General features: G+C 41.4%; 1 protein-coding gene across 4 annotated transcripts in view; it reads right to left on the bottom strand.

The window, feature by feature from the left end:
- LOC107377468 (rho-associated protein kinase 2) overlaps nucleotides 1–12,658 on the bottom strand; it is a 43,136-nt gene extending 30,478 nt beyond the window's left edge. For all 4 annotated transcript variants that reach the window (XR_008564654.2, XM_054748001.2, XM_054748002.2 and 1 more), the window contains exons 1-6: nucleotides 12,333–12,658; nucleotides 4,267–4,348; nucleotides 3,405–3,505; nucleotides 2,708–2,845; nucleotides 1,024–1,284; nucleotides 655–799 (exon numbers count right to left, since the gene is read on the bottom strand). Coding sequence is in view for 3 of the 4 variants with exons in the window: in XM_054748001.2 (XP_054603976.2) it covers nucleotides 655–799; nucleotides 1,024–1,284; nucleotides 2,708–2,845; nucleotides 3,405–3,505; nucleotides 4,267–4,348; nucleotides 12,333–12,428 (823 nt within the window). In the remaining variant the exon portion in view is untranslated. The remainder of the gene's footprint in view (nucleotides 1–654; nucleotides 800–1,023; nucleotides 1,285–2,707; nucleotides 2,846–3,404; nucleotides 3,506–4,266; nucleotides 4,349–12,332) is intronic.
- Nucleotides 12,659–14,737: the final 2,079 nt, after the last annotated feature.

Raw genomic sequence — 14,737 nt, 5'->3', positions numbered from 1 at the left:
AAACATGGCGGGAGGTAAACAGAAGTTATCCTGCTCTCCTCTCCTGTGGCAGAGGAGCAGTAGCGTTACGTACCGCTGAGCCTGTAGCTTAGTTAAAGCAATCAGTAAAAACAAAACCATACAGGTAAAAATGTGAAGAAGGTCCATAACGGGAGGAAAAACTGCCAAAGCTAGAGAATAAGAAAATTAAATGCGAGGGGAACGACGAGCGGATAAGATGGTGTTTGTTTACTTTCCGGGAAAGACAACTTCTGCGCATGCCTAACCTGTTTAATCTGATTGAATGCTCGGTGCATGTATACTCACGGCATGATCGGATCATTTCAGTTAGTCTCCATGTAAACAGAGATTTGGGATTTCCAACCAACCGAGATTCGAATCGGATAGGGGAAATCTGGCGCATGTAAATGTAGCTAAAGTTAATTAGGAATCTATGAAATCCACACATACAGACGTAATTTGTGACAGTTATAGTTTTTCACAAAAAACCAGGATCAGTCAAAATAAATCAATCAATACCCGCAGGTCTGAACCGTACGAGAATCCACGAAAAACAGAAATGGTGCTTTTTGTGTTTACCTTTGTAAACACCAGCGCTAACACCTATCACGCTACTCTAGAGCAGCATGTCCAGTCGAGCAGTAAGACACTTACCCACAAACATCTCATAGATAAAAACTCCCACAGACCACCAGTCACACTCCCGGCCGTAGTAACCATCCCCGCCCTGAGACTGGAGCACCTCGGGGGAGATGTAGTCCGGCGTGCCTACAGCCGTCTCACAATTCACCATACCCGTCTGCACACAAACAAAAACGTTACATAATGTGTTAATCCAGCCAGTGAAACGAAAAGCCAAAAAAAAAAAACAACCCCACTTCCTGTCTCACACCAGAGCACAAAAGCTTCTCCCAAAGAGCCACTTCTGCTGTCCCACCACTTGATGGCGCAGCGGAGCCCTTCAAGGAAAATTACTCATTTAAATTCAGATGCTGCAGTAGAAGAGGTCTGAATCAAACCCACCGAGTCCATCCTCATGCACGTGCCAAAGTCGGCCAGCTTGAGGTGTCCGTGTTGGTCCAGCAGCATGTTGTCGGGTTTGACGTCGCGGTGGATGAAGCCCATGGAGTGGATGGTGTCCAGCGCCATGACGACTTCCGCCGTGTAGAAGCGAGCCCACTTCTCGGGGATGTCGTAGTTAATAGTGAGCGTGACCAGGTCACCCCCGGGCATGAACTCCATCACCATGTAGAGGTGGTGGACATCTTGGAAAGCACAGCAGAGCTGGAAGAGGGAAGGAGAAACCGTTTAATCTTGTTTAATCCCTCATTTGGGTCTAAAACTTTGAATGCAAGTGCATCTGGATCATTCTATTTATGTTACTTAGCATTTAAATGACAGATTTAAACAAAAGATACAAATTTTTTTTAGATTTATAGTTTTATGCTTCTGTTCTGTTGAAAGAGGGAGAAAACTGGTGCTAATGAGCTGCATGTCTACCTAAAGGACCAAACGTGTTTTAAAGTGAAGGCAACTCCTTTACACGCCTTTTCTTTTCATTTCCTGCATCTGATTACACGATGTTTAGGATCCCTGCAGAGATAGAAGTGTTCCTGGAAAACACCTGAATCTCAAATCTTAGGAAGACAAGAAAGAATACACAACTTAGACCGGCAGTCTGTGCGTACGCGGTTTATTGTGAGACCTTTTCACTGCTAAAACTTTCACTTTTTATGGATACTCTTGAAGATTTATTACGAAATTCCAGCCAAATAACAAACTATCGCAAAATTAATGAAACATGAATTTTAAAAATTGTATAGCATGAATTACTTTGGAATGTTTGACATTTGTGTCGTTTTAAGATAACAGAAACACTATAAACTCCATTTCTTCAAACTAAGGTTGATCAACAGGACAGGTAAAATAATAATAAATACCATTTCTATAGAAACACCTCAAAACATCTGAACTTTCACTTTTAACGTTTCACATTTGCGTGATTTTAGTGACTTAACCTAAATATTGTGACATTTTTAAACACTACCTTTGAGACAGAGTAAAGTGGTGGTTTGCTTTATTATAACTTTATGTAAACAACTGTGATCATACAGCACACCTCACAAAGAAAAAACGTCACCGGAGCATTTCCACGCCCTTAAAACAAGACGACCACCAGTACAAAAGAAGCACCTTTTCCCTTTAAAGCTGAGAACAGCTGCTTCTGCAGCCACTAGTTCTGACTAGTGGGTCTCCGTTTAGACCACTTCTAAACACTGCTGCAGCCTAAAAACAGGAATTTCATTGTAATCTCCAACATTTTCAACAAATTAACAGATCGTTTTGCACGTGTTGCTGGATTTTTGACAGTGGAGTAAAACAAAGAATAAATCCCGCTTCAGTGTCCATCTAGAATTAAAGGTCAAGATCAAGGAGACGGTCTCACAGATAAATGGAACTGTAAGAATAAAAGTTAGTTTGGACTTTATTCTTGGAAATGTTTCACAATACACACACACGCACGCACGCACGCACGCACACACACACACACACACACACACACACACACACACACACACACACACACACACACACACACACACACACACACACACACACACACACACACACACACACACACACACACACACACACACACACACACACACACACACACACACACACACACACACACACACACACACACCTGGACAATCCAGGGGCTGTTGGAAAAGGCCATGATGTGTCTCTCCTCCCAGAAGAAGGCCGAATCTGACCTCTTGATCATCTCAAACTTGCTGAGCTGCTTCATGGCGTAAACCTTCTGAGATGCTTTGTGACGGACCTGCAAGGGGGGGATGGGGGGTGAAAGAGGAGAGTCAAGACTTGATAAGGACAATAGACTAAGATGGGAAGCTGTAAAGGCCTGTAAAGGGCATGCTCACACACGATTTTAGGCACACACGCTTGTGCCCCTTCACTCCCCCACACAAGACATCCGCTGGGCGTGCGCACACGCACACGCACACACACACACACACACACACACACACACACACACACACACACACACACACACACATACACACCCTGTCTAGACTTGTTCCGACAACTAAACGCTCGTCAGACACAAGCAGCAGACAAACGACTCAAAAACAAGCACTCAGGAATTTGATCATCATCTAAAAATCTCTAAAATGTTCAGTCTTAAGTGTAAAATTTAAATGTTTCTTCTAGATGTTTGCTCCCTCTGGTGGTTTAAAGCAGACCTGGTGTTTTGGGTCTAAACAGTTCAATTCAAGAACAGGTGGAGAAACTAAACACCGAGGCGTTTCCCCACAACAAACATGCTGTTAGGAGTTACTGAAGAGGAACAATCCAACATTTATTTAGAGATGTCTTACCAGCTGCACTTCTCCATAAGCTCCTCTCCCGATTAATTTCACCTTCTCAAAGTCTTCAAGCTTCACCTGCAGCTCCTGCAGCTCTTTCACCACCTTTTCATCTGCAGGCAAAACATGTAAAATCTATTTATAAGCAAAGAGGTACAGTGGATAACTGGAAGGTCAGAAAAAATACACAATAAACTCTTTTTGAGATTATGGAAGCTGTGATAGAAAATACAAGCATTCTGGCTAATTATCAGTTATTATTCAAGCATATTAGTTCACAAATGATGGAATGTCAGCGTGCAGCATTCACACTTGCATGCAGACATTTGAGCAGCTAAAATCTGCTTAGGAACTCGTTCATTTAAAGGTGCATTATGTAGAAATGAAGTAAAATTACATCCTGTGGTAAAATTTAGTTAATGCAACCACTTTAAACAACTCTGGAGCTTTATGCTGGCCGTCGTCAAATTACAGTCGTCGGCGCTGCAGGAGACATGGCAACCCCACACTCACTGATGGTAAACAGTTACGTCCCTCTTATTTTGTTTTGAAAGGAGAAAAACTGATAATCCCCGCAGCCAGCTGGATGTGAAATATGCTTCAGTTTAACCTTCCTTCCAAAATGACTGAAACATTAGACTCTTTTGGGATTTGCTCACTGTAGAATTCTCACTATATTCTTACATACTGAACCTTTAATCTTACAAATACTTTCAGTTTCCCAATTCTTATAAAGATAACTAAAAGCAAACATGGCCAGAACTGGCTTTAATTTAGTATTTATTTATTTATATTTGTATAGTTAATTAGGTTAAATGTTGGTTTTATTAAATTAAATAGCGCTTGCATTCCTTTTTTAAGGTGGAGATCTTACATCTGTTCAGAAATGACTCGATGTTCTTGTTTTTTCTCAGGATGGGATAGTTGAGGTCATGGGCCAAGGCGTTCATGGAGTCCTGACAGACAAAACACACAACATTTTATTGACAAGAAAGTAAAGAAAACACAAAACAACCCACAAAAAAAATTCCTTCAAGTTATTGAGCCATTTAGAGTTTTGTTATTTGCACATTTACAGAAACAGGAACATTACTAAAGCATTAATCAACGTTAAAGGGCTGATGCGGTTTTAGTTGTCTTGTGCTGTTCAATAATTTGTCAGGACAAATTTCTACAAGATGCACAATCATGACTTCAATCTGGGTGACAACATTAAATGCTTTCATATATATATAATATATAATAAAAATAAAAGGTGGTGGTTTAAAAATACGCACATCTTCTGCAGAGGTGGTGTCCACTCATGGCCCTACAGGGCCACCATCCTTCATGTTTTGGAGGTTCCTCTGCTCCAACACATTTAATGAAATCAGTAAGTAACTAACAGTTCAGCAGAGGTTGATGACCTGCTGAACATGACATTTAGCCACTAAATCAGGTGTGTTGGAGCAGCCCAAAAGGACAAACACAGAACCACGGTTTTCAAAATTAAGATAGTCTTTGTTGAGAAATGGTGGCGCTGCAGCCTTTTTCTAAATTTGATATGGTCTTGATCGTAAAAGGGGAGAATGCCTACTCCAGGTCTGGGACGACTAATGGAAGTATCCCAGGGTATTGAGTTCAAGAGTGAGGGAAAGATGAAGATCACGACCGACAGGCAGATTGGTGCTGCATCTGCAGTGATGTGGGAGTTGTACCGGTCTGTCATGGTGAAGCGAGAGCTGAGCCAGAAGACGAAGCTCTGGATTTACCAGTTGATCTGCATTCCAACACTCATCTATGGTCGCAAACTTTTTGTAGTGACCTAAAAAGTATGAGGCCAAACTTTCTCTGCAGGGTGTCTGGGCTCCCCCTTAGAGATAGGGTGAGATCCTGGGTCATCCGGGAGGGGCTCGGAGTAGATTTGCTGCTCCTACTCATCAAGAGGAGTCAGTTGAGGTGGCTCGGGCATTTGTTAGGAGTCCTCCTGGACGGCGCCTTGTTGAGGTTTTCCGGACATGTCCAACCGGGAGGAAACCTGAAAGACGACCCAGGACACGCTGGAGGGACTATGTTTTTCATCTGGCCATGGAACACCTTAGGATTCCCCTGGGGGAGCTGGCCCAAGCGGCTAGGGAGCAGGAAGTTTATATCAAATCCCGTCTGGTGGTTCATAAGCACATTAGCTAAAATTGCAAAGAACATGAAAGCAAAAACATTATAATGTGCTGCTTAGAGGCGAAATATGAGGTAATTAAACAATAACGGGACTCATGAAGATGCAATGTGGCCAGCTGTCCAAACACCAACAGGCCAGTTTGAGTCAGACACACAAACTCATCCCTGTGCCTCAGCACAGAGGGGCAGCAGCTACATCTGACATCTCAGTTGTGTCATCTGCATTTAAATAACAAATATCGGGTTTCATGTGGATCCAAAGTGTCTCTGTGGTCCAAACTGGCAGGTATAGCCGTGGATGGGTGAGTTAGCATGCAGTGACCCTTTATTCCACCTAACAGAAGGTCAAGTTGAGTCATTTACCATGTGCGTCTCTGGATAAAGACTTCCCCGAGGGATCTATCGGTCTGTTTGTTCGAGGACATGTGGGTGGGTGGACGGTGACACGTGGAACAATCCTACGCCTTTAAATAGCAGCGGTGAGAAAAAGATACCCTCACCCCTAAATAGACCTAAAAGGCTCAGAAGCTATTGTGGGACAAACAGCTTAGAGAGAGAGAAGGGCTAGAATGCTCTAAAGATCTGTGATCGTTTTACACAGTCTGAACATGTGCTTCTCCTGTTACATGGCAGGTCACTGCAGGGTGGGGAGAACTGGTTCAGGGAGTCCACGTGATCTAAAACCATTTAAATACAATCTAACTCTGACAGATAAATAACAAGCATCTGGAGTCGGCTGTGAGTGGGTGTTTGTGACTAAACCCTACATCTGCTGAGGCAGCTTCAGATAGGATAGAAAACTGTTCTAGTCTGAAATGTCGATTTTCTTGTTTTGGTGAAAAAAAAATGCACTGATCATGTGTTGGGTGACTTGCTTTGATCTAAACCAGCAGCCTACATGTCGTTAAACCCATTGCAGCTCCCTGTGGTAGTGGTAATTCCCTGTTCTAGTGGAGTAATGTTCCCCAACAGACTGCACAAGCCGCTCAGGATTGTTTCCATGAACAAAACGAGGAGCCCGAGGTACAAACCAGGTCTCTTGGCTCCCCAGATCCTGATCTGAAAGGGAATCTGCAGAGAAAGCCTGTTGGGGAACCAGTCTGCAAAACTAGACTCAAATGTACCAGCGTCTCGACTCCAAAACCAGGGGACACGTAGCCCAATCTCAAAAAGCTCCAAATGGATTCTCCAATTTGCTAAACATTAATGTTATAATAGTTTCATGATACTCCAAAGATTATGTAGATATTAGATTTGTGTATTCCAACAACAAAATGAGACTTTTGGGTCTTTAAGTGACCACTGTTCTGCAGGTTGTTGTTTTCTTATTGCAACACACCTAAAATAACTTTCTCATATGTCAATCTGTTTTAGATACACTTTAAACACCCCCCCCCCCCCACCCCCCACCCCCCCCATCTATATGGGTGACCCCGCGAGGAAAGTTGACCACTGAGCAGGACTGATGGTTTATCCCTGGAGGTCCACGTGGCAGGGGTGAGGTGGTGCTCACTCGTCAGCCCTGCCACATGGACCCAAAGGATAAACCATCGACCCTGCTCAGTGGTCAACTTTCCTTATGGGGTGACACTCACTAGGACAGTGGGAGGGTTATAACTGCAATAGCTAATCTGCAAACAAGCTAGCTTTTGACACGGTCACAGAAAACTCACACTTTTCCTCAGATATCATTCCTGGACCTTCTTTGCCAGATCCAGAAACCTGCATTGCCAGAGGAAATGAGAGACCGCTAAACACCAGTCACCGTTTTCTGGGTCCAAATGTCTTTTGTTGTTCGTGAAGTCAAATGGTGTTTTTCCTTTTTGGGACTCTGGCAGTTTATCGTAATGCTAACAGAGGCTACGCAATCATGAACTGATGGTGACTTGACTTGGGTGCTACTGGGCTTGTAAGTAATAATAATTTAGTCCAACAGGGTGGCTCTTTTTACTCCGTGGCTTATTTAGTGTATGTTGGCCGTTGTTGGTGCTAGCTCGTTGTTAGTGCTAGCTACTGCGGCAGGGTTGTTTACAACAGTTGTAATTCCACTTTCAACCAGTAGGAGAAAGAAGTGGGGAACTTATTAAGTGTTCATTTTAAAAATGACTTAAAGTAGTAACTTCTCATAGCCTTTAATCTAAGCGGACTTGTTTCTACAGCCCTTACAGGCCTTTAGGCAGACAGCAGTTGTAAGTCCATGTTAGCTACACTCATTCTAAATGTTTTTACTGGAAATCATGCAATCTTCACAAAAAATCTTGAAGCAAGCATCAGATAGAGATGAGAGGTAAGTCCGATGCTCTAACAGTTCTATTAGGGAATGTTGGCTTACATCAACAGGAAGCATGAGTGTCTGTGCATATTTGGAAGGAAATTTTTAAGTAAATCAAAACCAACCAGACAATTCTCTTGAGCTTAATCACTAAGAGTTGGTGAGGTCCATGCAATGCAACCAACATTATTGCAGCAAGGATCGTGTAATTTCATCTCCTGTTTAGGTCATCAATGAAGTCATCATGTTTAGCATCTTTTAAGCAAACGGTCCTGCTTTACTTGAATGTCAATTAACATCTTATTGCCCCAAAACTCATTTTTATGGTCCACCAGATTGTGGAAGTCCTCCCTGTGAGCATGAAGAACTACAGCAGAAAAAATAAAAGACACAAGAAGTCACACAATTAAAAAGACAGATAAAGGATTAAATAATTTTCCAGTTAGAAATAAAAACAAATAGATCCAACTTGTTTAATGATCTCTGGAATTTGGACAAATCTGAACACGATCCGGTGGCTTTGATCTGAGTCAGACACTTCCTCCTTCCCAAAAGCACGGCGAACTGAAATCATCAGGGAGAAGCACCGGATGTGTGCTGGGATAATCCAGCTCCATAAAAGAGACCTGCCTCATATTGTTCACCAACTACTCATTCTTTGTAAAGACCCGGCGGCCAAGTGTTCAACAGCTGAACAATTCAGTCAGTCATTGTTCATCAGAACAAGAAAGAAAAGAAAAAGTGTCAAAACATTAGCCATAAAATAAACACATTCAGACACTGGCCACGAGCTAACTGCAACATGCTGACTGTTATGCTTAATAAATTAATTTCTTTAATTTCCTTAAAATTTTACTTTAATATTAAAACAAATTGTGTTTAGCAGAACTTTCTGCATTCACCGAAACGATTACTATTTTTATTCCAAGGAGCTAATTTGGCTTCTTTGTTTTGAATATTTATAAAAAAACAAATTCAAAATTAATAATTATTTTGCCATTAATTCAGTTAAAGCAGACATTTTGAGAAAAACTGGAAAATTAATATAAATTAGAGCCACTGATTTGATATGATTTTAGCAGCTGAACAAAAATGCCATCATTCCCTTTATCATTTATTTTATATTATTCAGGTTGTGTCACTAACTGGCTAATTTCTTCTTAAATGATGTCTAACTAATTTTATGATCAGAAATTCTTCAAGTAATCAATATTCAAAATGCCTCAATAAAAGTGTTTTAGTAACGTGATTTTGTAACCTTTATTATTCTCTACAAGACAAAAAACAAACCCAATCTGTTTTTTTTTTCTCACCCAAAACAAAAATTGTGGACAAACAGGAAAATGTGCCGTGAGGTCATGACAGGTTTTCTCCAACTCAATACCAGGAAGTTACACCAGCTTCCTGTTTGGAAGCTCTCTGGGTTAGGAAGCATGGTGGTCTTTATTTCAACAGCAGAACCGCTTCAGGAGCCAGACAAAGACGACTAATACTGAAAAAGATGACCGGTGGCTCTAGGAGGGACATAATCCATAATTTGTCGTCTGTTTATGCAACAGAAGCTTTACTTGACGTGTGAGTCACCGGTGCTGAAAATAGATCCGATCCTCTCACCCAGCAAACGGCTCTTCCTTATGATCCATAAGGAAAACGAGTTTGACTCCTCCAGATACGGCCTCAGCAAAGGAGCCGCCATCGGTGGATTTCAGTTAATACCAAACCTCACTGGTAAATGGCCTGTGTTTGTACAGTGCCTTCTTAGGGTTCTACAACCCCACAAGGCGCTTCACAACTCAATCAGTGTTTCACACATCCACACACACACGTTCACATGCTGGTGATGATGAGCTATGAGGTAGCTACAGCTGCCCTGCGGCGCACTGACAGAGGCGAGGCTGCCAAGCACTGGTGCCACCGGTCCCTCCGACCACCAGCAGGCAAGGTGGGTTAAATGTCAGAGCCAGGATCGAACCTGCAACCTTCTGATTACTGGATAACCCACTCTACCTCCTGAGCTACTGAGTGAATGTTTTACATCTTTTAATTCAAAATGAAGTCAAAACCCAGCCAGCATGCATAGGTGGGACGGGTATGGATATATATGGGCAAACAGGGTTTGTCTGAGGTTTCGTGGTGCCCACATAGATATTAGTAAGCCCGTGTTAAGAGTCAAACCCACAGGGACCATTCAAATCTATACTGGCAAACCCCTGTGGGGCCAAAATGGAAACAAGAGGACAAACCCTGTTGGTACCCATATGGTTTGCCCATATATACAGGTGCTGGCCAGTAAATTAGAATATCATCAAAAGGTTGAAAATATTTCAGTAATTCCATTCAAAACGTGAAACTTGTACATTATATTCATGCAATGCACACAGACCAATGTATTTCCAATGTTCATTACATTTAAATTTGATATTCATAAGTGACAACTAATGAAAACTCCAAATTTGGTATCTCAAAAAATTAGAATATTCTGAAAAGGCTGAATATAGAAGACACCTGCTGCCACTCTAATCAGCTGATTTACTCAAAACACCTGCAAAGGCCTTTAAAAGGTCCCTCAGTCTTGTTTTGAAGGCACCACAATCATGGGGAAGACTTCTGACTTAACAGCTGTCCAAAAGACAATCATTGACACCTTGCACAAGGAGGGCAAGACACAAAAGGTGATTGCTAAAGAAGCTGGCTGTTCGCAGAGCTCTGTGTCCAAGCACATTAACAGACAGGCGAAGGGACGGAAAAAATGTGGTAGAAAAAAGTGTACAAGCTCTAGGGATAACCGCACCCTGCAGAGAATTGTGACGACAAACCCATTCAAAAATGTGGGGGAGATCCACAAAGAGTGGACTGCAGCTGGAGTCAGCGCTTCAAGAACCACCACGAGGAGACTCATGAAAGACATGGGATTCAGGTGTCGCATTCCGTGTGTCAAGCCACTCTTGAACAAGAAACAGCGCAAGAAGCGTCTCGCCTGGGCCAAGGACAAAAAGGACTGGACTGATGCTGAGTGGTCCAAAGTTATGTTTTCTGATGAAAGCAAGTTCTGCATTTCCTTTGGAAATCAAGGACCCAGAGTCTGGAGGAAGAGCGGAGAAGCACAGAATCCACGTTGCATGAGGTCCAGTGTAAAGTTTCCACCGTCAGTGATGGTGTGGGGTGCCATGTCATCTGCCGGTGTTGGCCCACTCTGTTTCCTGAGGTCCAGGGTCAATGCAGCCGTCTACCAGGAAGTTTTAGAGCACTTCATGCTTCCTGCTGCTGACCAACTTTATGGGGATGCAGACTTCACCTTTCAACAGGACTTGGCACCTGCACACAGTGCCAAAACCACCAGCACCTGGTTCAAGGACCATGGTATCCCTGTCCTTGATTGGCCAGCAAACTCGCCTGACCTTAACCCCATAGAAAATCTATGGGGTATTGTGAAGCGGAGGATGCAATACGCTAGACCCAACAATGCAGAGGAGCTGAAGACGACTATCAGAGCAACCTGGGCTCTCATAACACCTGAGCAGTGCCACAGACTGATCGAGTCCATGCCACGCCGCATTACTGCAGTTATTGAGGCAAAAGGAGCCCCGACTAAGTATTGAGTGCTATACATGCACATTCTTTTCATGTTCATTCTTTTCAGTTGGCCAACATTAGAGAAACAAACATTTTTTCATTGGCCTTTAGAATATTCTAATTTTCTGAGATACCAGATTTGATGTTTTCATTGGTTGTCACCTATAAATATCAAAATTAAACGTAATAAACATCGGAAATACATTGGTCTGTGTGCATTGCATGAATATAATGTACAAGTTTCACGTTTTGAATGGAATTACTGAAATATTTTCAACCTTTTGATGATATTCTAATTTACTGGCCAGCACCTGTATGAGGCCCAAATACGCATGCTGGCTGGGAGTTTGCCTGGACTGGTCGAGATGAAGAAAAAAGATCTCTGTGGAACAAGTGGAAAAGTTATACAAGAAGACCAGGAATCTAGGCTTCAGGCCTGCGTGGAAACCTTTACATCTATTTATTTTAGTCATCTATTATGTTTGGAAACCACACCAATAAGGCTGTGTTATTGCCTACTGCAATTTTTTATTTACAGGTTCATTGTTTTTGGGGATTAACGCTCCTTATCCATGTAAACCACCTTACATCATTACACATCCCCTATCATGTTAAAGTCTTGTAAAGGGGCAGTGTTAAATTCCACAAAGGAAAAGTGGCTGAACATTGAGTTTAGGTGGGGCTTTCCTCTGATTAGGAACCAGCTAACACGTCTTGGAAAAACCCACGCTATGTCCTTCAGAACAGAAGAAAACACAAATAAATTCATCTTGTACCTACATTTTCTATTTGTTTATCATTGCCCCAGACTTGTCCTTTCAAGTTCATCCGTCTAATCTGCTGATTGTGCCAGAATGATGACTCAGAAATATGCATGGAGCTCATTTATCTCACGCCAGTACCTATGTCAGAACCCCCCGGGACATGTGCGCACTCACCAACAGGGCTTCCAAGTTTAGTGGCGACTGAGGATTCTTCATTGTGGACTCCAGCGTCTCCAGCCGGCTCTCCAGTCTGCTCTCCGCTCCCAGCATGGCTACAGCGAGGCGAATCCAGTTCAAATGACATTAAAAACGCTCCAAACAAATACTAAAAAACACCCGGAGGTCTGCTTTCTTCCTGGCGGTGGAGGCGCACTCCTCTCTCCAGCGCCTCCGCTCAGCTCCTCATATCTGCTGTCTTCTTGGACGCCAGGGTGGCTGATCAGGTTAATTATTTACCCACAAACAGTGTAAACAACCCCAAACCTCCTACCTTTTAATTAACTTCTTCAAGGAACGAGAAAAAAATATGTTTCGGTTTTGAGCGAAGCGCACCTTCCCCCCTCCCCCAGATGCGCGCCGTCGGCGCCAACAGGTAGCTTGGCAAAATCCTATCAAACCGCTGGGTGTCCAACCTGTGTGTGTGTGACACACTACTGTTAAACTCCAACACACACACACACACACACACACACACACACACACACACACACACACACACACACACACAGATAATCCACTTCCTGTTTAAACTTTCAAAATAACAAGCCAACTGGTTTCCAGGCTGAATGTTGCGAAAGGCATTAGAAATGGAAGCTTCATTTAATTTCTTAAAATAAACATGAAACAGTCCGTGTGAATCACTGGTTTAAGATTATTTCTATACAATAATCTGTAATCCATTATATACATACATACATATATATATATATATATATATATATATATATATATATATATATATATATATATATATATATATATATAAACTCTAAAAATGTAGAAAATATAATAATGAAATATATATGACAAATAAAATGAAAAATTACAATGCAATTTATTAATTAGGAGCAATATGTTGTAATTAAAGTGATAGAATAAGAAAATAAAAACAATTCTATTATCATTAACTTTTATTCAGACATTCCCAATGTTTTTCATTTTCATTTTTATTTAGTAGTTTTCTTCCGTTAACTTTAGTTTATACTTCAATCAAATAAAACGTTTTCCATATCTAAAGGATTTTGATGCTTTTATTTGACAGGTTTTCTCACATCCGGTAGAACCCTGGCAGATCACATGCAACCTAACAGAAATTTATCCCGACACATGACCATGCATGGTCACCAATTATTTTCTTCAACGGTAAGATTTGGTCTTTATAAGATTTCCATATTTTTTTTTCGTTAAAGGAAATAAAAAGTTTAATCCCAAACAGTTCCATATCACTGCGCAGAGACTGCGTCCACAAAGCCGGAATTCCTGCTCTCTTATCTCATCGGATCAGAGGCAGGACTAACTTTCAGCATTTTAGGAATGTTGACGCTCTACTTTCAGACGTGCTGCCACTATTAATAGGTCAACAAACTGTATTTTTTAATCCGCTCAAGTGGTTTTGTGTGTTTTATTTCATACAGTCAAAATAAAAACACGTAGATTAAAAAAAGATTAAAAAGAAAAACAGCATGTTTGTCGCTCTTAGAATAACTTTTATTTATTTTACTTTACAAAGTGATTTCAACCAAAATTCTTGGTAACAATACAAACAATCTGACAGGCTAAATTATAAAGGGAAGCCAGACTTTTATACATTATATTCTACACAACATGTTTTCTTGATAAAATTTTATTGTCACGTGAGAAATGGCAGCAACTTGAGGGAAATAAAGTAAAAATACAACAATGGCAGTTTGTGGTGATGCAATTTTGGCATTAGATGGGAGAAGTAGTTGATGACATAGCAGGTTATTTATCTGAAGTGATGTCATTATTGAATCACATGAGCTGCTGATGGAGTCCTCTTGCCGTCTGAGGGTGACACTGTCATAAACGCATGACCTGTGGTGATAAGGACTGGAATACGTGCGGAGATGGTGTTGTGGGAGTGCACACAAAGGCAAATACTAGTTGGTTTTGGAATGGCGGTGGGGTCAGAACTTAAAAAAGTCAAGTTCAATTAAATTCTAAGAACTTTTGATGGCAGCTTTTTAAAATTAAAAATGAAAGAAATTTAGAAATATGAGAGTCAGAGTACTCAATTCAGCACAGGATGACAGATAAATGGCACTGAATGCATTATGTACAATGGGCAGGTGCAAAGTAACACAGTCAAACACTGCCCCCTAGTGGGCATGCAGTATATAAACACAAAAAACAAAGGGCACTGAAGGAGGGCTTTTAGCAAACATTATAATAATAATAAAAAACAAAGAAGAAAAAATGTAAATGACAAAAGCATTTTTGTGAAAATCTATAGATTCTTCATCCATAAGTTATTATAACATCAAATATTGTCTGTGTAGAGTAACTAGAAACATGGGACAAGTGCTGACAAGTCCCAAAGTGATCCGTCTGGATTTAGG

This window comes from Nothobranchius furzeri, chromosome 2 (genome assembly GCF_043380555.1).
Source record: "Nothobranchius furzeri strain GRZ-AD chromosome 2, NfurGRZ-RIMD1, whole genome shotgun sequence".
Lineage (NCBI taxonomy): Eukaryota > Metazoa > Chordata > Actinopteri > Cyprinodontiformes > Nothobranchiidae > Nothobranchius > Nothobranchius furzeri.
This window is presented reverse-complemented; position numbering and strand designations above follow the sequence as displayed.